The 26,207-nt window shown below is 42.8% G+C and overlaps 2 protein-coding genes across 3 annotated transcripts in view; one reads left to right on the top strand and one right to left on the bottom strand.

Annotated features, from left to right (window-relative positions):
- Positions 1 to 4,668, top strand: part of bud23 (BUD23 rRNA methyltransferase and ribosome maturation factor) — a 27,068-nt gene extending 22,400 nt beyond the window's left edge. Inside the window, exon 12 of the mRNA XM_068044427.1 lies at positions 123 to 4,668. Coding sequence (XP_067900528.1) covers positions 123 to 177 — 55 coding nt within the window. The 3' untranslated portion in view covers positions 178 to 4,668. The remainder of the gene's footprint in view (positions 1 to 122) is intronic.
- Positions 3,166 to 25,767, bottom strand: LOC137376255 (ribonuclease T2-like). Of its 2 annotated transcripts, none has more exons than XM_068044428.1 (10): positions 25,663 to 25,767; positions 22,820 to 22,936; positions 14,598 to 14,658; positions 13,142 to 13,203; positions 11,152 to 11,209; positions 10,104 to 10,168; positions 8,317 to 8,430; positions 7,861 to 7,906; positions 7,688 to 7,762; positions 3,166 to 4,617 (listed from the first exon to the last, which is right to left on the bottom strand). In XM_068044428.1, exons 2-10 carry the CDS (start codon positions 22,918 to 22,920, stop codon positions 4,426 to 4,428), a joined length of 774 nt encoding a protein of 257 aa, XP_067900529.1. In that variant the 5' UTR covers positions 22,921 to 22,936; positions 25,663 to 25,767; the 3' UTR covers positions 3,166 to 4,425. The 2 variants fall into 2 exon arrangements, with proteins under 2 accessions (XP_067900529.1, XP_067900530.1); XM_068044429.1 differs by lacking the exon at positions 25,663 to 25,767 and adding an exon at positions 25,370 to 25,394.
- Between the last annotated feature and the right edge of the window lie 440 nt (positions 25,768 to 26,207).

The following is a 26,207-nucleotide window of genomic DNA, read 5'->3' on the forward strand; positions in this document are numbered from 1 at the left end:
TTCACTTTGAAGTAAATTGAAGAGACATTATGAATGCTTGTTTTTCTGTAGATATAGAATGCAGTTTAAAGATTGATGCGCACAACCACTGTAGATTTTTAACCATTCTCCCTCCTCCCCAGGACTGTTCGTAATGACACAAAATATACCGGAAGGAAGAGGAAGACCCGTTTTTAGAGTGGAAATGGCTGGGAACATTTTGTTTCATTTGATTGTGCCTTCCTTCAATTTGCTGAAGTTGCAAAATACCCCAGGGATGAAAACGGCCCTAATATCTTCTGCAACACCAGATGATAAACTCTCAACTCTGGATGAACCTTCTTTGGTTGATGGCTGGAGCTTTCCATTTCTGACAGTCTTAAGAGACTGGTTGGTTTTGTGAATAGTAAACAGTTTGAAGGGAGCCTGCTTTCTTCTCTTATATCTCCATCTCTACTTTCTTTTATGGGGTGGTTTTCAGAATTCAAGTTCCCAAGGGTCCACTCCTTGACCACAGAGCTAAAAACTGAGTGCTGTGTAATAATCACATTGTTTGATAACACATCATGACCTTAATGCAAGAAAAAGTATCACTGGCATTGCATCTCATTGTTTTAAAATAGTGAGAGTGCAGAAGACAATTCATAGATGAGTGATCAAACTCTGCTGCTGCTGTAGTGAATGATGGCAGATGAGCTACCATCATTGTATACAAATGACATTTATACTGACTGCCTACAGTTATAAGTTAGACAATTTAATCTCGTGCTTGTGTGAAGTATCTACTGATGGGAATTTTGGCAAATTATTTGGTTCTGTACCAAAGTAAAATACTGTCCCTGATTCTTTGATACGATGATCAGTTTTTCTTCAATCTTGATCTAGTCTTCCTGTTAATCTGTTTGTCCATTTCTAATTAAGCTGTGGAGAGCTGATCACTTTGAGGAAATTACTATGCCAGACTGTGAACTGAAGCACGATCCAGGATTACTGAAGTATGGTGTTAAAGAACAGAATAGGGGCAGTAGTAGGCTATGTAGCCCTTTGAAGCTGCTCTGCCATTCAATAAGATCATGGCTGATCTACCTCAACTCCACCTCCTGCCCGATTCCCTATAGATCTATGTCCTTAATATACACAGTGGCTGAGCATCTACAGCTCTCTGGATGGAAAATTCACAATTCTTTGAAGACGTTTCTCCTCATCTAGATCCTAAATGGCCAACCCCTTATTCTGAAACTGTGACTCCCAGTTGTAAACTCCCCAGCCAGGGTAAATATCCTCCTAACATCTACCCTGTCAAGGCCCTTAAGTTTATATGTTTCAGTGAGATCACCTCAGACTTTTTAAACTCAAAGGAATATCGAGCTAGTCTACTCAATCACCTTTCATAGGACAATTCCCCATTCTAGGAATTAGTCTAGTGAATCTTTGTTGCACTCTAAGGCAAATATATGCTTCCTTAGGCAAGGAGACCAAAACTATATACCGTACTCCAGTGTGGTCTTACAAGGGCCGATATAATTGCAGTATAATTACTTTACTCTTGCACTCTAATCCATTCATAAGAGGCCAACATACCATTTGCTTTTCCTGAGTGCTTGCTGTATCTGTTAACTTTGTGAGTCATGTACAAGAACGTCTAGTTGTCTCTGAATATCAATATTTCCCAGTTTCTGACCATTGAAAAATATTTTGCTTTTCCATTTTTCCTACCAAAGTGGATGACTTCACACTTATTATATTCCATCTGCCACATTCTTGCCCACTTAACCCTTTGCAGGCTCTGCATCCTCATAACTTGTTTTCCTACCTAACTTTGTATTGTCAGCAAACTTGGATACATTAATCTTGGTCCCCTCATGTAAATAATTGATACAAATTTTAAATAGCTGAGCATAAGTACTGATCCTTCCGATACCTCACCTGTTAGAGGCTGCCAACCTGAAACTGACCTATTCCAACTGTTTTCTGTGTCAAATAATCCTCAAACAATGCTATTACCCCCAATCCAATGAGCTCTTAATTTTGTGTAATATCTCTTCTATGGCACCTTAGCGAATACTTCCATTGGTTCTGCCTCATTCACCTGCTAGTTACAACCTCAGAAAACTAATGATTTATCAAACATAACTTTCCTTTCATAAAGCCTGTTGTCTGCCCATTCATGATTTAAGTGCCCTGTTACCAAGAACCTAGTAATAGTAATTTTTCCTGCTGATGACAGGCTAACTGGCCTCGTTCCCTATTTTCTCTCTCCCTCTTTTGAATAGCAGGGTTACAATTGCTCCCTTTCAATCTGCAGGGACCATTCTAAAAGCGGGGGAATTCTGGTAGATCAAAACCTAATGTTGGAGGTGCAAGATTACAGAAGCAGTGTTACACATTCAAGATTACTGAAACATCAATGGTGTCAATTATTGATGTAGGTTCAGTTCCTCCCCCCACCCCCCAAAATCTTGGGCGTGTTTTAAATTACTCATTCAGAAATCTGCAATATAGGAAATTTTGGTCATTAGCTTTGCTTCTCTTACACCAGTTCCACTGGTGAGAATTGTTTGTGAATTTTAGTGTTGAAGGATGGCATTTTCTATTTTGATAAGTGGGGTTACCCAACTCTCCTCAACTGCAGGTATATGAGATATGACGTATATATGAGAGGCAGGGGTTAATCGGGGATAGTCAGCATGGCTTTGTCAGGGGGAGATCGCGTCTAACTAACTCGATTGAATTTTTCGAGGAGGTGACTAGATGTGTCTATGAGGGTAAAGCAGTAGATGTAGTATACATGGATTTCAATAAGGCTGTTAAGGTCCTGCAGAAGTACATGCAATAAACATTTTGTAAAAAAAAGACATCTGCAAAAAAGAAAACTGATACCAGTCCCTAAGGTGTCTAATATACAGGTTTCACTATACAAGTCTTTATTGCTCACAGTGTGCATTTATTGCCTGTCCTTACCGCTGTGCCTGATGCTAGAGATGATTTATGCTCCTTCACATCCCCTGCATCTCCTTTTCAAAACCCACCTCTTGGAACTAAGCTTTTGATGCAAATCTTTCCCAATCTCACCTTTGGCTGGTCATCGATTTTTTTTTTTTGGCTTATGCTTCACTGTGTTTTTCTATGTTAAAGGCAAGTTCTTGACTGAGGAACTGCAAAATCATCCACCACTAACCACCTCAGTTTAAAATAGACTCAGTTTTATTTTAAATTAACTCTTTAATCATTTACTGAATTGCATATTGACTATATTTTAATGAAATGTTACACAAGTCACAGAAAAAGGCCTCAATTTTAAAAAATTGATCTAGAAACTGCCATATAGTGACTTGAGGTTGATTTAAATCATTCATTAGAAAAGTACATTGAAAGCTTTAAAACCCATCTTTGATCTCCAATATCTTTGAGTAAATGATCACAGTGGTGATGAGAAATGACTCCGGCTAGTGAGACTGGTAGGTATTCACCTCTTTCAAATAAAACCCGAGAGAGAGAAAAAGTTCATACTGTAATCTAAGATTTCAAATCTCCCAAAGCAGCCACAACACCAACAGCTGGTGAGACTTCACCTTCTAGTGAAAGAGCACAGAGGTGGATTGAATGTGCCATCTGGTGGGGGCATATACCTACTATCCACCAGTTGTAAGGAAGCTCCTAGTTTAAGACCCAGCACTTTCCCATGGGTAGGGAGTCAGGTAATGTGTGAGCCTTTTTTGTACACCTTGAAGCAGGAGGACAAGGCCTGCTAAAAGTTCAGGCACGCAAGCCTGGGCTCACGTGGGCAATCCACTCTCTTGGCTGCAGTTGGTGAACAGCAAGAGAGGTGGTCTCGGCTCCTGATGTGATGAGTGGGAGATCAGGAGAAACAAGCAAGCGAACGTTATAATTTACTAAAGCTGTAAGGTGAAAACCTCAATACATTCCTTGTCGTGATGAAGCAGTTTCTTTGGTTTGCTGTTTGGAAGTACCAGCACCATGATTAAATGTGTTGCAAGTCCAACACCAAATGTCATGATAAAATAAACTGGTGACTATTTAATATACAGGTTAATCTAACCCACACAGCAAGACAAGCCTTTTATAAAATTAGAAAAATATCTTACTTTACCTTGGCAGTAATATAGATTTAAGCTACAAAATCTATTTTTAAAATCTTTTGTCTTAATTCCATGCTGAGAAAGGAGAAAAAAAATCGAAGTGGGTATTAGTGAAAGTGATATTGGAGATGGAGTTTTAAAAAAAGGACATTAAATGCTAGAAATTCACACTGGAGACATTAAGAAGTTGGCTAACCCACTGTCCATTGCTACTGTTTTTCAATATTAAATTTCAGCACTGTACTTAAACTGACAGCTCATGCTCTGCATGGGATACTAAGAACATGAACGTACTGTATTCTCCCGCGCAGAATACCAGGACTAACGGGTGCCTTCTCACACTCCCTCAGTACAGGTGTTCTATTGGAGGGTAATAGATTGGCTGGTCACGGTCACACACAGAAAAGCCTGAAAAGGTATTGTGCCATCTGTTATTTTCAGAGTCGAGCATGTTGGGTGCAGCTTCTGTGCAGTTCAGCTGCTGAAAGTCTTTGTTGAAACACAGTTCGATCTGGCCCAGCACTTGCACTGATTCTCCCTGTGGTTGGGGGAAGTGGAACAAAAATAAAGTTAAACATTTGAGTTCCAAGCTTGTCGCTTTTCTAAAACAAAACAAAATAGCCTCTGTACTGAAGTGGGTTTAAAATCACAACTTTGTAATTTATAATCAAGCAAAGCCTTTTCAACTAGACTGGCCATCAATTGCAGACCCAAATCTTTGAATTGTAAATCACTATTTAACCTTAATTCCCTGGGGTGATTAAAACTTGCTGCAGACACCAAATGATTCCTGTGTAATCTCCCCTGCAATCCCATCAACATGACCTATTGCTTCTGGTACAGGAATAATCCCTCAACACTAATCAGTCTTCATATTGCATCAGACTACAGTTAGGCTGGCTGAGCAAGATTTTTTTTTTATTCTTTGTTCGGGGGATGTGTGCATCGCTGGCAAGGCCAGCATTTACTGCCCATCCCTAATTGCCCTTGAGAATGTGGTGATGAGCTGCCTGCTCGAACCACTGCAGTCCATGGGGTGTTAGTACACTAATAGTGCTGTTAGAAAGGGAGTTCCAGGATTTTGACCCAGCAACAGTGAAGGAAAGGCGATATAGTTCCAAGTCAGAATGGTGTGTGACTAGGAAGGGGAACATGCATCTGCTGCCCTTGTTGTCCTTCTTAGATGGTAGAAGTCACGAGTTTGGAAAGTGCTGTCGAAGGAGCCTTGGTGAGTTACTGCAATGTACTTTGTAGATGGTACACACTGCTGCCACTGTGCGTCGGTGGTGGAGAGAGTGAATGTTGAAGGTGATGGAAGGGGTGCCAATCAAGTGGGCTGTTTTGTCCTAGATGGTGTCGAGCTTAAGTGTTGTTGGAGCTGCACCCAATCCAGGTGAGTGGAGAGTATTCCATCACATTCCTGACTTGTGCCTTGTAGATGGTGGACAAGCGTTGTTTCTGGTCAATGGTAAGCCCCCCAGGATGTTGCAAGTTGGGGATTCAGCAATGGTAATGCCATTGAATGTCACGGGGAGATGGTTAGATTCTCTCTTGTTTGAGATGATCATTGCCTGGATGTTGTCCAGGTCTTGCTGCATATGGACATAGGCCGCTTCAGTATCTGAGGAGTTGTGAATGGTGAACATTGTGCAATCATCAGAGAACGTCCCCACTTCTGACCTTATGATGGAGAGGAGGTCATTGATGAAGCAGCTGAATGAAGATGGTTGGCTCTTGAGGAACTTGTGCAGTAATTTCCTGGGACTGAGATGATTAACCTCCAACAACCACAACCATCTTCCTTTGTGCTAGGGATGACTCCAACCAGTGGAGAGTTTTTCCCTGATGCCATTGACTCCAGTTTTGCTAAACTCTCAAATGCTGCCTTGATGTCAAGGTCAGTCATTGTCACCTCACCTCTGAAGTTCAGCTCTTTTGTCCATGTTTGGACCAAGGCTGTAATGAGGTCAGGAGCTGAGTGGCCCTGGTGGAACCCAAACTGAGCGTCAGTGAGCAGGTTATTGCTGAGCAAGTGGCGCTTGATAGCACTGTTAACGACCCCTTCCATTACTTTGCTGACAATCGGGGGTAGACTGATAGGTTGGTAATTGGCCGGGTCAGATTTGTCCCGTTTTTTCTGGACAGGACATACTTGGGCATTGCTGGGTAGATTCCAGTGTTATAGCTGTACTGGAACAGCTTGGCTAGGGGTGCGGCTGGTTCTGAAGCACAAACCTTCAGTACTGTTGCTAGAATGTTGCCAAAGCCCATAGCCTTTACAGTATCCAGTGCCTTCAGCCATCTCCTGATATCACGTGGAGTGAATTGAATTGGCTGAAGACTGGCAGCTGTGATGCCGGGGACCTCGGGGAGGCTGAAATGGATCATCAACTCGGCACTTCTGTTTGAAGGTGGATGCAAATGCTTCAGCCTTGTCTTTTGCACTGATGTGCTGGGCTCCCCCATTGTTGAGGATGGGGATATTTGTGGATCCTCCTCCTCCTCCTATTGTCAGTTGTTTTAATTGTCCACCACCATACACGACTGGATGTGGCATGAAAGCAGAGTTTAGATCTGATCCGTTGGTTATGGGATCGCTTAGCCCTGTCTATCAGATGCTGCTTCCGCTGTTTGGCATGCAAGTAGTCCCGTGTTGTAGCTTCACCAGGATGACATCTAATTTTTAGATATGCCTGGTGCTGCTTCTGGCATGCCCTCCTGCACTCTTCATTGAAGCAGGGTTGGTCCCCTGGCTTGATGGTAATGGGGGATATGCCGGGCCATGAGGTTACAGATTGTGGTTGAATACAGTTCTGCTGCTGCTGATGGCCCACGGCACCTCTTGGATGCCCCGTTTGGAGTTGCTAGATCTGTTCGAAATCTATCCCATTTTGCACAATGCCACACAACACAATGGTGGGTACCTCAGTGTGAAAGCCAGGACTGTGCGGTGGTCACTCTTACCAATACTGTCATGGACAGATGCATCTGCAACAGGTAAATTGTTGAGCATGAGGTCAAGTAGGTTTTTCCCTCTTGTTGGTTCCCTCACCGCCTGCCGCAGACCCCATCTAGCAGCTATGTCCTTTAGGACTCTGCCAGCTCGGTCTTTAGTGGTGCTGAGTCACTCTTGGTGATGGACATTGAAGTCCCCTATCCAGACTACATTTTTTGCCCTTGCTACCCTCAGTGCTTCTTCCAATTGGGGAGAAGCACTGTCTCATCAGCTGAGGGGGGTGGGGGCGGGTAGGTGGTAATCAGCAGGAGGTTTCCTTGCCCATGTTTGACCTGATGCCATGGGACTTCATGGAGTCCAGAGTCAATGTTGAGGGCTCCCAGGGAGACTCCCTCCCAACTGTATACCACTGAAGTGCCACCTCTGGTGGGTCTGCCCTGCCGGTGGGACAGGACATACCCAGGTATGGTGATGGTGGTGTCTGGGACATTGTCTACAAGGTATGATTCAGATTTATATTCTGCCTTAAACAGCCATAAGATAAATCAAATGTTTAAAAAAAAAAATTGAAAATCTTCGTTGCAACTATAATTTACCCAAAACCGGGTTTTGATCAGAACTATACAGGTCACAAACAGAAAGCATAAATTACCCGAGTTGGATTCAGGCACTGAATCTTCGGTGTTACCCCATAGAATGACACAAGTGCCTTTTCAATGTTCTCCATCTAAATGTGAGAATGTTACAGTAAGAATTACAGCAAAGTGTGCTAAGCACAGCAGAAAAACGAGGTGCTCAAAAGGACAAACACCAGTGAGTACTTACCATATAATACTTAGGCGATGGCAAGATATCAAACTTCTTAAGCACACTGAATAATGTTTAAAAGAATGGTCAATCACCAGTAAACAAATTGCTGAATTAAAATAAATATCATGTTTTGCAGTATAACATTAGGACAGTAACGGATATCACATTTATTCTGATTACATAGAAGGACTGAGCACAAGCAGCTGCATCAGGGGGCAAGGAGAGAGAGGCGACTGAGAAATGGGTAAAAAGGACATAGATTCTTCAGTTTTGGTAGTAACAAGAAAGTGCAGAAATAGCAGAAAATGAGTTATTTAGCTCATCTGGTGCATACCTCTGTTAGTTTTCTCTCAGCTTTAGACGTGTCTGAAGACTTGGGAGAAAAATCTAGCCAAAATTCTATTCAGGGCTCGTTCAGTGGGAAGGGTTTCAGTACAGTCTGAAATATATTCCAAGGGAGAGATGGGTTACCTGTTTAGGTCCATTTTTTGGTACAGTTCCAGTGCTTTACTGAAATACTTCTCCTGTGTGTCTAAAGATTCCAGCGTAGCTGCACACGTTCCATGTTTCTGCCATTCATGTTTCCTGCACAGAGAGACCCAAACTATCAGATGGATGTGATGAGTGGCAGCAGCCTTTTAGGCTGCTAGGTGCCCAGGTTTCACTATGTTGTTGAGAGGTTTACTTATTCTTCCAAATTTTTTCAGCTTGTGCCAAGGTTTGACTCCATGGCTATCTCTCCTCCTTGAAACCCAATCCTTTGACCTGACTTCTGGTCACCCCTCCCAATATCTCCTCCTTTGACTTGGCATCCACTTCTGTCAGATTAGGTCTCTGATGTGCCTTCGGTTTTTATTTTTAGGTTAACGGTGCTATATAAATGCAAGTATACTGTTACCAAGCCCAGAGGGCCACTTTTCATGCGTCAGCCTGAATAGTAATAGCCTCCAGGCTATTCAACTATGTGAGAAAGCAGCAAACTGAATTCTCTCCTGACCTGAGAGCCACAGGTGTTGTAATAGTGTCCAGGAGCAAGAACTCTGGCCAAATTCCCCTACTAAGCCCATGTCATTGAAAGCAAATAGTTTTCCTGGTTGAGTAGAGCCAGTTCAGCACAGATAAGGGAACACCACTGGGGCCTTCCCATCCATACGACTCAGTTGCACTCCAGTTAGTATAACTCCCTTCTTGGGAGAAAGGAGATCCATTTTCATTATCTTTGAGCATGCCCTCTACTTAATATTGGTCGGAACCAATTACATCCTGCAGTAAAACCAAGGAGTATTAACTCTTCCAACTGCTTTACTGGCTCTGAATGACCCACCAATACTAAATGATGACCCCCTAAAATGGGCTTAATACAGGGACAAAGGATATTAGGGCTGTAACCAGATAGGCCTGCGGGATGTTACAAAGGATAAGGATTTCAGTTCAGACGGGATGAGAAGCTAGGATCGTCCTTGTGGAGCTGAGAAGGTTACAGGGAGGCCAGATGGAAGAGATGATGAGGTAAACGGCGAGAGATTGTTCCGATGACTTGAAACAGTAATGAGAGGGCACAGATTTAACATGATCGCAAATAGAATTAGGGGTCAGAATATGGGATTCTCTGCCACAAGCTGTTGTTGAAACAGAGTCCAGAAATTCTTTTAAAACAAAGGGAATTAGTTTGTCACTCGAAAACAAATATTAAAAGGGTACAGGGGCTGAACTGGAGTGTATGATCAGGCATGGAGCAGAACACTGGCACAGACTTGATGGGCAGAATGACCCATTTATGTTCGCTCCAATTCCAGGAGAAGTGATGGAGTACATCTTGGCTCCTGGCTGGCCACTAATGCTGAGGACCTGACCCTCCCAGTGAGTGGACACTGACTGCAACAGCACAGATGGTATTGCATTCACTTACTGATTCGGAGTTGATTCTATGGTTACTTGTCTAGGGCTGAGTGCTAAAATGCACTGCAGATGCCCTGAGACATCTGCACTTCCCTTGTCTTTTGGACGAGCAATTAATCATTTGTGGAGGGGTAGATTAGAATCACTGACCAGGGGCCTCTGTTTAACTACTCATCTAGAATGACACCTCCGACAGTGCAGCACTGCACTGGAGTGTCACTGGATTGCATGCTCAAGTCCTGGAATGGGGCTTGTGCACAGAACAGAAGACAGCTGTAAGCAGTTAGTGCTAAATGTCCACTCAGAGACCCTAATTTCTTATTGGTTGTGTTGAACAGAACATTAACAAAAAGACATACCAGAGCTCAGTACTGTCGGGATGTATCACGTCAGGCCACCAGTGCTTCAAGTCAGATAAAATGACCTGCAGATCAACAGAAACATCAGAAGTTGTAACCACCACCATCACTCTTCAGTCTGAAAGTGTACTGAGAGCTGCAATGGAACTGAGACAGACACAGAATACTAACAATGGGATTTTAATCTTCCATATTCCACTCATCACTAATCTACACAGATACCTCTTTTAAACTTGCTCAGCACCCCCACTCTCCGGGTCCAAGGCTGATTTTCCACGGTTCAGAGGCCAAAGTATGAACTCCCTACCCTGTGGAGACTCAGTCTAACTGAACGCACAATGTAGCTACTCACCTTTATTCAGAGAAACACAAATAATCACTTTATCCAACACTTACAGAAATCCAAAATCAATCATTGCCAAACAGTCTGAGAACAAAGATGTTACAGGATGTATTTTATTTAAGTGAATCTCTTACAATAGTCAGTCCCAATCAATAATACACTCAAACAACATGTTTAGTGTCAATGAGAAGCAATTTCACTTGAAATGCAAAGTCAGGTTTCAGGGACTGAACTGACCCCAACGGATATAGAGTGAGACTAACTCCAGCAGGGGCTCTCACTCCGCTTCAACTATGTCGTCAGGTCAGACCTCAAGTCCAGATTTAGGCTACACTTAACCCTATAACTGCAGCATCAGTGAAAGCAAAACCACTTCTCACCAACACTACAGCCATGTATGAATCAGCCTTAAAATTAATAATTTCCTTTTAATATTATAGCTTCACATCTCATTCGTCCATTTCGAACACAAGAAGTGCTAGTAATTAACTTGAATAGAGTACATGCAAATATCAGAGCCCTTTAAGTACTCCATGTAATGATAAAGCGATACAGGTTGTGTCAAATGTACTTCAACCAAAAGGATAAAACCCAACTTATTTCAAATTGCACATGTTGGTTCAAAATAGCAAATGCCATCTCACTTGAGTTAACGTAGGGGGCCTCACAGCATCAACCCCAATGTAAATAAAGCTAAAGACCCACCTTTACATTTTCGATATTGAATTGCCAGGAGTTATTGCACATCTCGATTCTTTTGGGCCTATTAAAAAAAAAACATTTGTTTCATATCACCCGGACCTGCTTTATTCTGAGGAAGTTTGTTTGTTAAATCAAGAGAGCCCTGAAATAAAAGCAGGAAATAAAGGCAAGTAGATGTATGCTTACATTTCACCTTCAAAAGGACTAAAGTTTGGATTTCCAACATTCACATTTGTCTTCCTCCCTCCCAAATTAAAGGACAGCGAGAGCGCGAGAGGAGGACGGGAGAGGGCGAGGGAGAAATCAGCAAAAGGCAAAGGAGAGCACATGGGAGATGGAGAGTGACAGACAAAGAGAGAAAGTATGGAAGAAAAAAAAACTAAATATTGCACTTTATCACATCTCCGAAAAATGCTCCAAAACACCTCACAGACAATAAATTACTTTCAGTTGTTGCTATTTCGGTAAACAGGGCAATTTCAACTGCTGTTCCAATATAAAGCCCATCTCAAGGGTGGAAACTCTACATGCAACTTCCATCTTACACACTAATCTGCTTCTCTCATCTGGATGGACGTTGCTGGCTATTGAAAAATTGGTATTTTTTCCATGTTTCGGGAGCATGTGGAATTCTCTTTGTAGGTCCTACAAAGTATTTAATTTCTTGTTTAGTTGGACTTTTGCTACAATGTTAACATTTTGAGTAGACAATTTGTAAGTTGTTGCTTGGAAAGTCAATGGATTTCTCTAAAGGATAGAGATGAGCATAGTGCAATGAACAAGTGTCATTTGATGGAATAAGCAAATCAATGAGCCATTTAAGGATGGGGTTTTCAAAAGCTGCTCAGGATGTGGGTAAGGCAGCATTCATTGCTCATCTAGTTGATCAAGTGACTCATTGTGCAATTAAATGGCTTGTGAGGCCACTTCAGAAAGTTAACCACAGAGCATGGGACTGGAATGGCCTGTAGGCCCAGACTGGGCAAGGACAGCAAGTTCCCTTCCCTGAATGACAGTGAACCAGTTGTGTTTTTATGGCAATCTGTCAGTTTTTCATGTTTCTTTTTCCCCCTGGTGTCATTGACAAATTACTAGATTTACTGAACTTAATTTGCTGATCTTGGAACCAAGCTTGAAGAGACCAGAATGAACCTGGGGCCCCCTTACCTGTGGATGGTTCAGTGCGGCATTTGACCAAGGGGAAACCAATGGGTCTTTGTGGAAAAGAGCAAGATTTAAGTACAAATCAAATTAAACTTAGTTGACCCAAGTCCTGGGCAAATACAGCAGCAAGAATGTCCCCAATTCGCAGCATTTAATGGAACGTCAGAGAAACTGGATGTAGTCCAACTTCATTCTGTTCTAAAGATTAGTACCTTCATACCACACCATTGGGCAAATGGCTGGAGATTTAGAGTGAATGTAAAGTAGTCCACCTCTTCAAGTTCTTCCCTCCTCTATGGTAACGTCTGAGGCCCGGCTGTAGTATATAGGAACACCAAAAACATGGGAAAAAGGCCTGTATTTAATCGTTATCAAGTGTCAACTTGGCTCTACTGTTACCTTGGAGTCAGAAGATTGTGGTTTCAGCCCTACTGCAGGATTTGCGCTTATAATCTAGGCTGACACTAGCGGTCTTGAGAGCGTACTGCACTTTCAGATGGGATGTTAAACCGAGGCCTCACCTGCCTGTTCAGGTGGATGTAAAAGATCCCATGGCATTATTCAAACAAAAAGAGAGGTGAGCTTCCCCCCCAGTACTTGTCAACACTCCTTTCTCAAACACCACCAGATTCTCTGGTAATTCATCTCATTTGCTGTTTGTGGGATCTTGCTATGTGCATATCAGTCTACAAATCAACAGTGACTGCACTTCAGAATTCATTAGCTGGGAAGTGCTTTGAGATGTGATGATTCAGCACATAGACAGCGAACACGGAATTACACACATACTCAATTTATATCAGATTATGAATCAGTATATCCTGCTTACCAGAGTCCGTGAACAGTCCAGTAGTCAATATTTTGAGGAACTTTGCAAGTATCACTCACCATCTGAGAGGAGTAAGATATGATATAAAGATATAACATAATACGGTCAGTTCAAAGTCTGCTCTAACATAAAGTAACATTTCTTGATGATTGACGTTGTCATGCACTAGAGTTCCATTTACACAAAAACACAAGCACTGCAACCCTAACTACACTGCAGATCTCAAACAACAAAAACACGGAGCTAATCAACTTGGGTATCAGCTCGTTGGCGCATAGCTGTCTGCACTCCAAGCAGTTATCTTGTCATAGCATAAGGCTCGCCTTATTCTGGAGAAAGACTATGTGAGTGGAAAGGATAACAGGATGTGGCACCTTTTCTTTGTTCAAGGTTACAGAGTCAGAGAGCCCTTCAAATGTTGGAGGTCAGAGCCACTCACTTCCTGGGTCACATCTGAAGGTTAGACAGTTGGAACTATTCAAACAAAGTCCCATTTGCCAAGTCTCTCTGCCTTGTCACCTCCCTCCCTGCTGTCAAAAGCTTCCTTGGAACGAGTCTTGGATCATAAATTCTCCTCTCTGCTCCGCCCCCTCCCCTCCCCTCCCACCCCCAACATATATTTTTCTCTTTCACTTCCCAGCTTTTTCCTTCTCTCCATTCTGTAAATAACTTGATCTGGTTCGTCACAAAGATCGCTATGAGTCACTTAAACTCCCAAAAGTGGCCCCAAAAGAAAAAAACTTAAAGGGAATTGCATTGTTAGGGAGGAGGCTCATCATCACCTTTTTTAAAACAACTACAGTTGGCATAGTTTTGTTCGGTTCCCTCCTCCCCGACAGTGTTGACTCCTTTGGTTCCAAGGGTGCCTACATACAGCTAGTATCTCAGAAAAAGCTCAGGCCGGTCGATGGTCAGATGTGAACCTTGACAGTGAGTGGCAGAAAGCTATTTGACTACAGAGAAATCGCAAGCTGTTTGCTGCAAATGTGCTGCCCACTTCAGACAGGAGTCACTGGGTAGCGATCTGGAGCATGAACCCCAGCTGATTCTCCCAGCCCCCAATCCAGAGGCACTGACACCAAGTGCTGCATGCCCCCCTCAACCTGATGCTAAACGGTGATCGATCCCAGGGTGCTCCTGGCCTCAGCTAGTCACTGAATTAAGTCACGGAGCTGTTTTGTTTTCAATATTTTCATTTGGCAGTAAACACTGGGACTGGGACTGACGTGACGTCACTGAGCTCCAATATAAGGAAGCTGAAGCAATAGATGATTCAAACTATAGTCGATAATTCAGCTGATTCAATGCATAAAGAACTTTAGCAACCCATTGACTCAAATCAAACAACTAGAAACAAAAGTGGATAGAATAAAACAAAAGCAAATTAATAACTGCGCTTTGCACGTTTGAATTTTTTAATTCCAGTCCAAGTACATAATAGGAAAAGTAAACTCACCAAACACACAGTCTGAGGCCAGTGCTGAGACAAGATGAGGCTGTGCCATGGGTGATTCTTGCTACGAGGGAACAGACACTGTAATTAGCACCTATTTTCATTGTTTAATGTGCCACAATTCAATTGTATTGGCGGTTTGAACTCTCCTTCCGTAGCACCCTGAATTGCTGAGTGACTGAGGTACATCACTAGATTAGTAGTGGACTGTACAGATCAGATTCAATCCCTGGTCTATGTTGAATTGGCCAACCGTAGAACCTAAGGTGTTAACTGATCTTCCTGGGATGGGGGCAGATGAAGAGAGGTGGAGAAATCAACTGGGGTTTCTGTTTTTCATTGTTCAGCAATATGTGCTGGAAGGTGAATGTGTCTGTGGACAGAAACAAGTTCAAACGTGCTGCCCCCACAGTTGAATAACCTATTGCCACTCACCATCACAACTCGAATGGCCAACAATCAGAGGGTTGTGGCTGGCACTCAAAAGAAAAATCCTACCCCAATACAGAGTTCCTATCTTCAGGAAAGGAGATGAGAAGGGAGGATGATGGAAATAGAACCACTTTTTAAAATTACTGTTTTTGAAGTCACATATAAACATTCTCATAAATTACATCAATATGTAATCCATCATTGATTACATAGAAATGACAACAGGCCATTCAGCACAGTCTGTGCTGTAGGAATTCAGATTTTTCTGTATTTTGCTGTAGTCACTTGGTAGTAAAGAACATGAGTATTGGTGAAAAAAATGGCATGCCCCTCCTGCGCTATGTGGGAAATCAGGGACACTGGCGACCAGGTGTGCAGGAAGTGTGTCCAGCTGCAGCTATTAGCTGACCACATTGCGCAGCTAGAGCTGCGGATGGATTCACTGTGGAGCATCCGCGATGCTGAGGACATCATGGATAGCACATTTAGCGAGGTGGTCACACTGCAGGTAATGGCTGCAGAGGCAGAAAAGGGATGGGTGACCACCAGGAGGCGTAGTAGGCACAGGCAGGTATTGCAGGGGTCCCGTGTGGCCATCCCCCTCTCGAACAGATACATCAATTTGAATACTGTTTGGGGGGGGGGGGGGGGGGGGGAATGGCCTCCCGGGGGAAAACAGAAACAGCCAAGTTCGTGGCATCACGGATGGCTCTGCTGCTCAGGAGGGGATGAAAAAGAATGGGAGAGCCATACTGATAGGAGATTCAATTGTAAGGGGAACAGACATGCATTTCTGTGGCCACAAACGAGACTCCAGGATGGTATGTTGCCTCCCTTGTGCTAGGGTCAAGGATGTCTCGGAGCGGCTGCAGGGAGAGGGTGAATAGTCAGAGGTCGTGGTACACATTGGTACTAACAATTTAGGTAGAAAGAGGGAATGAGGTCCTGCAACACGAATTTAAGGAGCTAGGTAGCAGATTAAAAAGCAGGACCTCAAAGGTTGTAATCTCTGGATTACTCCCGGTGCCACGTGCTAGCGAGTATAGGAATAGGAGGATAGGGCAGATGAATGCGTGGCTGAGGAGGTAGTGCAGGAGGGAGGGCCTTAGTTTCCTGGATCACTGGGACTGTTTCTGGCAAAGGTGGGATCTGTACAAGTTGGATGGGTTGCACCTGAACCGGAACGGGACCAACATCCTTGCTGGAAGGTTTGCTAGTGTTGTTGGGGGGGTAAACTAATTAGGCAGGGGGATGGGATACAGAGTGGAGGTACAGTAGGGGATGATGCACAGTCAAATATAGAAGAGAAACTGAGTCAGTCTGGAAGGCAGAGCAAATATAGACCTGTTAAGGCACAAGTGAAAAATGCAAGGCTGGTTTGCATCTATTTTAATGCAAGGAGTCTTACAAGTAAGGCAGATGAATTGAGGGCATTGATTAGCACATGGGAATATGATATTGTTGCTATCACAGGGACATGGCTGAGGGAGGGGCAGGAGTGGCAGCTCAGTATTCCAGGGTATAGAATCTTCAGGCGTGACAAGGGAGGGGGTAAAAGAGGAGGTGGCATTGCAATGTTGATCAAGGAGTCAATTACTGCAGTAAGAAGGGATGATATCTTAGAAGGTTCCTCAAATGAGGCCATATGGGTAGAACTTCAAAACAAAAAGGGGGCAATCACTTGGCTGGGAGTGTATTACAGACCCCCGAAGAGTCAGGGAGAGATAGAGGAGCAGATATGTAGGCAAATCTCAGAGAGGTGTAAAAATAACAGGCTAATAATAGTAGGGGATTTCAACTTCCCGAATATCAACTGGGATAGTCAGAATGCAAAAGGCTTAAAGGGGGCAGAATTCTTAAAATGCACACAGGAGAGCTTTTTGAGTCAGTATGTAGAAGATCCTACAAGAGAAGGGGCAGTACTGGACCTAATCCTAGGGAATGAAGCTGGACAAGTGGCAGAAGTGTCAGTGGGGGAGCACTTCGGGAACAGTGACCATAACTCTAAGATTTAAGGTAGTTATGGAAAAGGACAAAGTTGGACCTGAAATAAAGGTACTGAATTGGGGGAAGGCCGATTTTAAGATGATAAAACAGGATCTGGCTAAAGTGGACTGGGAGCAGCTACTTGTAGGAAAGTCTACATCAGACCAGTGGGAGTCATTCAAAGAGGAAATAGTGAGAGTTCAGAGCCAACATGTACCCATTAAGGTGAAGGATAAGATTAGCAAGTCCAGGGAACTCTGGATGTCAAGGGATAGAGAGGATTGGATCAGGATAAAAAAAGGAGGCTTATGGCAGATTCAGAGTGCTGAAAACAGCAGAGGCCCTAGAGGAGTATAGAAAGTGTAGGGGGGTACTTAAAAAAGTAAGTAGGAGAGCGAAGAGGGGACATGAAAAAACACTGCTGGGCAAGATAAAGGAAAATCCTAAGGCGTTTTAAGTATATTAAGGGCAAGAGGATAACCAGAGAAAGAGTAGGGCCCATTAGGTACCAAAGTGGCAATGTGTGTGTGGAGCCGGAGGACATAGGTGAGGTTTTAAATGATTACTTTTCATCTGTGTTCACGATGGAGAAGGACGATGTAGGTGTAGAGATCAAGGAGGGGGACTGTGATATACTTGAACATATTAGCATTGAAAGGGAGGAAGTATTAGGTGTTTTAGCGAGCTTAAAAGTGGATAAATCCCCAGGCCCAGATGAGATGTATCCCAGACGGTTATGTGAGGCAAGGGAGGAGATTGCAGGGGCTCTGATACAAATTTTCAAATCCTCTCTGGCCAAAGGATTGGAGGACAGCGAATGTGGCACCATTATTCAAGAAGGGGCATTACGAATTAAGTTTCTAAATTGACATTTGATTGGACAAATTAATGCACTGGACTCAGGCAGAACTACAACGATTCTTTGTTTTTCTTTTAAACAGATGACCGTGCAAGAAATCTAGCAGCTTTATGAATTTAAGAACTTATCTGCAGACATCAAATGCCATAGTATGGTGACTATTTGAACTAAAGGCTTTGCCTTTTAAAGATTTGGCTTTAACCTATTGAGTGTTATTCGTTACCTTTGAAGACACGTTAGGGAAGGGGAGATAGGGAAGCCACTTCCAAACTAGCTGCGACACCTCCATTTTCATTGTTTACAAAAGTGCTTCTGTTTTTTGTTAAAAATATTTTTCGTGAATTCACAGTCAAACTGAAGAAATGTTGAACCAGTTTTTTTTTCCAAGAGGACACTGAAAGGACTTGTTTGACAACAACATTTACTGATTGTCACATGATTCAAGTTAAAAATAAACAGAAACCCTGGTAACTAGGGAAGATATGTGCTGAGAAATGACAGGTCATAATGTGGATTTTGTTTCCGGCTTACTTTTGAATTGTTTGGACTTGGGAATGAATTGTTTAAAAGGAGTTATAATGGAATGGAACTTCAGCTCAGCCCAGCCTGTCCATCTCTTCAAAAATCCTGCAGAAAAAGGGAGAACTTCCAAGTAGAGAAAAGAATTCCCAAGGAAGAAGACCACAACCCAGCTCAGCTTTCCAGCACCTCTCTAAAAGACCCTGAGAAGTCCACTGTGTCATATCATCCGTCTCCCGTCTTTGAAGAAAAGCCTGCTAAATTAACTCTCAACACCGTCTGAAAAGAACTATTCGAAGAGATCCAAGTGACCCGTCTACATGTACTCAGAGGCCAGAATGTATGCCAGTTTTGGAACACAACATATCTCATCTGCTGTTTCTTCAAGAATGAGCAAGTATTCAGCCCAAGTGTTTTTTTGTATTCAACAGAGCTCTGAACAAAAATACCTATTATTTTTCCAGGTAACCGGTGTATGAATGCGTGTGTATGTATGTGTGAGGCGCTAAGATAAAAAGGGAACTGTAATATTTCAATCTGTGTGTTTATGCTTTATTTCATTACTGGTTAAGAGTTGTTTTAGAATAAACTGATAACTTTGCTTTTTATTAAAGAAAAGTTTGGTGTGGTTTATTCTGGGAAAAAATATAGGGCTGGATTTTAAAGGCCCTCTGTCGCCAGGACCAATCATGGGGGGCAATGAAGTTAGAAACAGCGGATGCCCACCACCGATCCAGACGTCAGAAGGCCCCATATCGATCTTGGTGGCAGCGGGGAGGCCTTGTTGCAGCCGCCTTGCCAATCGGCAACGGGACCCACATTAAAACACGTTAATACCTACTAACCGTGCAGGCCACAGCGATTCAGCCACCACGTTGCAATCTTTATTCTGGCGGCCGGCAATGCCGCGCCTTTGAATCCCCATTTTGGGGAAGCGGGGCACGACACCTGTGGGGAGGGAGGAGGTGGTGATTTTCTCTGTGCAGGAGGAGGGGAGTGGGGTTACAATGCTGCGGATTGGTCAGGGGGGGTTGATGGGAAGGGGTAAAGGACAAAGATTCTGAACTTTTTTTTGGGGGGGGGGGAGCGGGGAAAAGGTCATATTGTCAAGGTAGGTATTCCGAGGGGGGGTGGGGAGGGCAGGAATGTTGTGATATGCTATTGTGGGGGTTGGGTGGGAGAGTACATGGAAAGGTTATTTTATTCATTTTTTTACAAAACTTTACAAAATTTCAAATGCTCATCGAGACTGGAAGCCCTTTAAAATGGCGCTGGTGCTTACGCATTGATATCAATGTACATTTGAGTGAGAGTCAGGAAGATGTAGATGAGACAAATAAATTGATAAGATTCTCTTGGAGATGTTCGCATCCTTACAAACGAACTTTTTAAGAAAACTGCATTTGATAGTCTGTCCACCACCCAAGGCATTGGGACCATGCAGGGGGAGATAAGCAAAGATCTCGAGACAGACACCCCTCCAATCTTTTGGAAGGATTACCTGAAAGTCCAAGAATGGTTTTTATTGGATGGCACATGTGGCATAATATTGAGATACCAGTGTGAGTGTGCAAATGTGATATTGCGTGTGAAGCAACTAACATGACGAAATGCATGGTGAATTTGAACTGAAGAATGGGTCCCAGATATGCTTAGCTTATTGACAACAGCACAACATGAAATGGCTATTGTGGACAGTGGAGTAAAATAACCATTTAAATCACCAAGTCACTGACACATAATCCATAGAGAAATCAAATTTGCAACAGTCAGAATATAATTAAACACACTGGTACCTGTGAAAATTAAGTTAAATTAAACATGAAATCTGGATTAAGAAAATTGAGGGCTATGGGGAAATAGTATTTAGTGAGAATTATCCACAATATGGATATGAGTGAAGAGAGAGCTGGAATCTTTTTTTTTAAAGTCCCTGCTCGATCTCTTGCTTGAGGCATATACACCTACGCGGTAATATCTCAGAATTAGCAGCCCTTCTGCAGAAGTATCTTGGGTATCTGGGAGGAGTCCTCCAGTATATTCACTAGCTGATTAGGATAAATGCTTAAATAGAAAATGTATCCATTGGAATACTGCCAATTCGCATGAGCAAGCTGACAGCACTATAGAAAATGAGTTAGAAGAGCAGTTACACCTGTACGTAACTCGGTTCAGCTATGATATACCACCTCTGCAGTACTCTTTGTAAAGTTAATGAGACGTCTCAGTCAGTCCCAAAAGCACTATTATACCTTGGCCCAAGAAAACCATGAACTGTGTAGAGAAATGCCTACTCATGGGGTTCAATTTGTCCTGGTGGGATATTGGTATGAGTATCGAGATTCACAATTGGATAGATTATCTCCAATGTTTTGGTCATTGTTCAGCTGGCAATTGTGTTACATCTGTTGATAATAACAGCAGCAAGAGTGAATTAAGCCGTTGCAGAGGATACTGATGGAAGAGGACAATGTCAATAAGGTGTAAGTGTCTGTGACCCAAGGTTTGGGTGCACAAACACTTGAGGGGGGACTGTAGGAAGACAAATTTTTTTTGTTGTACATTTTGCTGCAACTTGACCAAACAATGTACCAGCATGCTTCACAAGGCCAAAAGACTTCAAGTAAAATCAAAAATGCTGAATGTTACAAACTGTTTTTCACAGATATGAGACATTTTGGGCAGGGGCGTCTCCAACTGTTAGGGGAAAAAATGAACATTTCCAGCTCTGGCCTTGAAGCCCATGGATGATCTAAGGAACTGTTGCGAGAGGATCTGAAAAAAAAACTCTCGTCGGAATGCGAAAATTAATGGAAGGTGGATAAATTAAGGACGGGCTTTTACCCCATGATTTTGACAAAGAACTCAACATATATTTGTATTAAAGTGAACCTTTATAGGACAACACGATCCTGTAACTACAACAACCAGGCCAACCCCTGGAAAAGGGTATAAAAGATGTTGCACAAAGACATTTGGGCTGCAGTCGAAGACAACTTGGTTGGTTGTCAGTTAAAGAGTTACACCGGACTGACCATTTGCTGGTGTTTGTACACATGAGGTTTTGTTTATAGTTACTTGAACTTAAAGTAAAAGGGTTGATCTGTGCATGATTTTGTGTAATTTGGGATTACTGTGCTTCCGTGTAATCTCTTGCTGATTTTTAAGCAAAAGGAACTTATTCCAGAAATATTTGTCCTGAATTGTGTGTTCCAAACTCAGTAGACTGTTTGACAAAGGAAACATTTTACATCCCTAACATGAACAGTGATACTAATTCCATGTTGTTCCCATATTTCTTTATTCCCCCTTTTCTTTCAACCACCTACCTAACACATTCTTAAGTCATGTGGTCCCTGCTTCAATCACTAACACTGGTCATGAAGTCTACAACGTCACAATCCCCTGTGCAAAAAGGTTTCTCCTGCTCTCTGTCCTAAATCTCTTATGCTTAATCGTACATCTATGTCTGATCTTGTTCAAGTGTTTCATCAGCAAAGAAACCAAGTTATTGCAGTGAAACTCCTGTCACTCTTTCGCTGATCAGAAACCATTTGCAAGCCGCACTATTTACTGCTGCTGAAAGTGAAGTGTTACAAGATTTGGCTCCTAACTCTGAATTGTGAGGTGAAGTTTCCAACCTCTGCACACAGCAGCTGAAGTGAAGGCACAGGCTTGTTTACAAAAAGTGTTTCGCTCAGCTTAAAACATTCCCAGCACGAACAGTGGTACGCTGCCTTGTGACTCAACCACAAGCAAAGAACATCCAACTGAAGGGCTCCAGCTCTGTGGATCTGCTTTCAACATGAGGGTTGCGAAACCACAGAAACAAATATTTGGTGCAAAGCCAATGGCGGGATGGTGGCGTCAAGTAATTCATAGAATTGTACAGCCCAGGAGGCCATACAGCCCCTCGTGCCTGTGCCAGCTCTTGGAAAGAGCAATCCCCACTTTTTCCCCTTAGCCCTGCAAATTCTTCCATTTATAGTATTTATACAATTCCCTTTTCAAAGGCACTCTTGAATCTGTTTCTACCACCCATAGGCAGTGAACTCCAGATCCCTACAACTCATTGTGTAAAAATATGTTTCATCTTCCCTGTAGTCTAACTGGTATTTTATAAAGTTTGAGCATTACGTCCTTGCTTTTGTACTCTAGACCTCTACTTATAAAGTCAAGGATCCCGTATGTTTTTTTTTTTAAAACCAGCCTTATCAACTTCCAAGACTGGCATATTTAAAGCCCCCAGGTCCCTGTTCCTGTAGCACCTTTAAAATTGTACCATTTAGTTCACTAAACTAATTCCAGAGAAACCCTAAGTTCCTTTTCTAAAGAGAGAGCGCGTGACCGTCACTGGTACTTTCCTGTAATTTCAGGGATCGTCAGCAATGTCTTGCCGAAGCTTCCCCACATTCTGTATCACACTTACCAATCGGAAGTTTCAGGGAGAATAAAGACAACAAGCAGAGGCAGGAAAATCCAGTCAAACATCGACTTCCTCTGGTTTCCTCTGCCATTCTGATAAGCCATTTCACGTCAACTTGTCCTGCAAGCAAACATACAATTGGGAAGTTAAGACTGTTCAATGCTTCACCATTCTTTAAGTTCTAGCATCCAAATGTCAGAGTTCCAGGCACAAGTTAAATAGAAAAATCTTAAATCGCTTCCCAACATTCTCTGCTCCATGCTGGGATATGGATCCACTGGGAACTTCAGTGCAGTGCCCAAGTGGCCATTACAAGGGTATGTTAACCTGGTGGTTCTGATCCCAGATTAGCAACCCAGAGCCCCTGACTTTAGGACAAGTTGAATTCAGTAAATCTGTCAGTTGTGGACTACTGCCAGAAAACGTAATTGTGAAAACTAGCGTGTTGTGTAGGGTGTGCCCTTGTTAAACAGTCTACTGAGTTCACATACGTGGAACAAACAATTCGAGACAAAAATTTCTGGAACAAGTTCCTCTTAGTTAAAATATCAACAAGAGAATTCAAGTAAGCATCCAATAGTACTGTCACACAGAAATCCCAGATCACACTTAAACATACACAGATCTACCCCTTTACTCTAAACTCAAATGACTATAAGCGAAACCTCGTACATGCAAACACCAGCCAGTGGTCAGTTCAACAATGACTCAAAATAGCTCTTAAATTGGCAAGTGACCAAGTTGCCCTAAACTGCTGCTCCAAGTGTCTTTCTACAGCATCTTTAATGCCCCTTTTTCAGGGATGAACCTGGGTGCTACATTGACAGGATCTTATTGTCTTATACAGGTTCCCCTTATTACAAAATATCCAATATATATCAAGTTCTTTGTCTAAACCATGGGGTAAAAACCTGCCCTTGTTATCCCCCTTCCATTAATTTTCACATTCAATGTGTTTTTTTTCCACATTCTCTTGTCAATAGGTCATTAAATCACCCATGAACCTCAAGGCTGGACTTGGAGAGGCGTTCTTGTTTTATCCTAACAGTCGGAGACATTCGGCAGTTTTGTTTTACTTTGAAAAAAATCCTTTGCCTTGCGGTCAATTTAAGCTTAGTCAAGTTACAGCAAACTGTACCTTGCAAGATCTATAATCTTATAGTTGTTGTAAAAACCCAACTGATTCATCAATGGCCTGGGCAATAAATACTAAAAACTCAGGTAGTGCTGGCTATTTAACTGTGGAACTGACCTCTCAATTAAAAGTAGGACTCCTGACTGAATCCTTTCCCTCACCAGAGGCCAGCCACAAGCCTCGACAGTGAGAGCTGGTATCTGACCCTGGAGCCCCTTCTCACCTGTGTCAAACCCTCTCTTCACCGGACACATACTACCCATCAGGAGCTAAGCCGGTGAGAACTGCCCTACTGGTCTTCAAAATAGCGGCATGGGATCTTTTACTTCCACCCAAAAGGGCACTCGACTGAACGTCTCATCTGAAAGACGGCACCTCGAACAGTGCAGCATCCCTCAGTACTACACATGTGCTCTACTTCCACAAACTTCCAACTCAGCCGAGACTGGGAATAAAAATAAATAAAAGAAAAAGAAAGACAGACTTGCATTTATATAGCACTTTTCACGACCAGACATCTCAAAGTGCTTTTCAGCCAATTAAGTACTTTTGAAGTGTAATCATGGTTACAATGTAGGAAACGCAGCATCTCCAGCATTACAGCACTCCCTCAGTACTGCACTTGGGTATCAGCCTTGATTTTTGTGCCCTAGCCCTGGAGTGGGACTGCTACCAACTGAACCACAGCTGAGTCTTTGTTACTTCTGCCTAACTACTGGAAACAGACATTTAAAAAAAGATGCAAAATGTAATTGGTCACAAGATTTGTTTCATTAAACATTAAATCGTATTATACCGAGGTTCCTGTTTAAATGGAACAAAGACCTTTGTCAAATGAGTGTCTTTATTGTCTGTCAAATCCTGGCGCAGCCCCAAAGCACTTCGTAACAGTGAAGTACTTCTAAAGTTATATAGACAAACACAGCAGTCATGTTGTGCACAGCATGATCCCACAATCAGCAATGAGATAATGTGCAGATAATGTTTTGTTGCTTGAGGGAGGAATTGCTGGGAAAAAAAATGACTGAACGCTAGATAAAACTGACAGCCTTGCCAGTTAACTGCCCCCCATGCATTAATTTGCTTTAGGATTTATTTTCTGATTACCACAGAGCTTTTCATGTGGTTCTCCCTCGGAAACTGCATTTCACCATTATTTTTGCTGGATTGAAGCTGACACAGGAAATCTTAAGCCAAGCTCATGTGATGTCGAGTGTAGCTACATCCACTTGCACACCTCTGCAAGTTTAAACACGGCATTTGTGCCTCTGCCCTCATCCTCACAATGTGAATAAACCAGTCTTTGAACACTTGTCAAAAAAAAAAAATTTCAATGGGCGCAACCGTTCCTGCTGCATAAACACACACAGTATTCACATTAAAACAGCACAAACATAACAAGCTTGTCACGAACTCACAAAAACTTTCATTTAAAGTTCCAGCCCAGGAGCAGAATTGATATTGAAGATTTTATATTCAAGCCAACATATTCTTGCCTCTACTCCCGAAGGCACCGACTCGGGCTGGGGTGTCTCCACCCCAGTGCACTGCCAGCTATTCGACCGAGAGAAAGCGGGCAGTCCGGACCTCGACAGATCGATTTATTGATATTATACAATATACCCTACACATTACATACATTATACCCCGTATATTCCATACGCTACAACTCGGTACCAATCCCCGGACACATTCCTCCCACATCACTTACCTACTCCAACTCTCCAGCAACAAAAGGCACCTTTGCGCCCGGTCACATTGAACAAATGGCAGCCTGCCAGAGGGCGGGGCCAGGCAGGCGGTGGGCGGGGCCCGACCGGTGGTGGGCGTGGCTCAATGGGAGGGGCTTAGATTGTCACTGATTCGTCAGTGCTGTAACTTGGAGAGATAAGTAACGACGACTGGTGAGTGGAAAAGAATGAACTTGTATTTATATAAAATAGATGCCAGACCTGCTGAGTATTTCCAGCACTTTCTGTTTTTATTTGTATTTATATAAGCTTTTCACAGCCAATTAACTTCTATTCTAAAGTAGGAACACAGCAGCCAATTTGTGCACATTGAGACCTCACAAACACCAAAATGATATGATTAGGCTGATGAAAGGTCACAGACCTGAAAATTTAACTCTATTTCTCTCTCCACAGATACTGCTTGATCTGCTGAGTATTTCCAACACCTTGATTTTTATTTCAGATTTCCAGCATCCGCAGTATTTTGCTTTTATTGACCTAGGGCCCTGACTCAAACACCACA

Source organism: Heterodontus francisci, chromosome 13, assembly GCF_036365525.1.
Source record: "Heterodontus francisci isolate sHetFra1 chromosome 13, sHetFra1.hap1, whole genome shotgun sequence".
Lineage (NCBI taxonomy): Eukaryota > Metazoa > Chordata > Chondrichthyes > Heterodontiformes > Heterodontidae > Heterodontus > Heterodontus francisci.

Bases quoted from the DNA above. Each gene is read 5' to 3' on its own strand.
- LOC137376255 (XM_068044428.1), bottom strand. From the start codon at position 22,920: ATGGCTTATCAGAATGGCAGAGGAAACCAGAGGAAGTCGATGTTTGAC. The intron at 13,204-14,597 runs GTGAGTTTACTT...TACTCCTCTCAG, and splicing joins GGCCTCAGACTGTGTGTTTG to ATGGTGAGTGATACTTGCAA. The intron at 7,907-8,316 runs GTAACCCATCTC...AACATTATTCAG, and splicing joins CAAAAAATGGACCTAAACAG to TGTGCTTAAGAAGTTTGATA.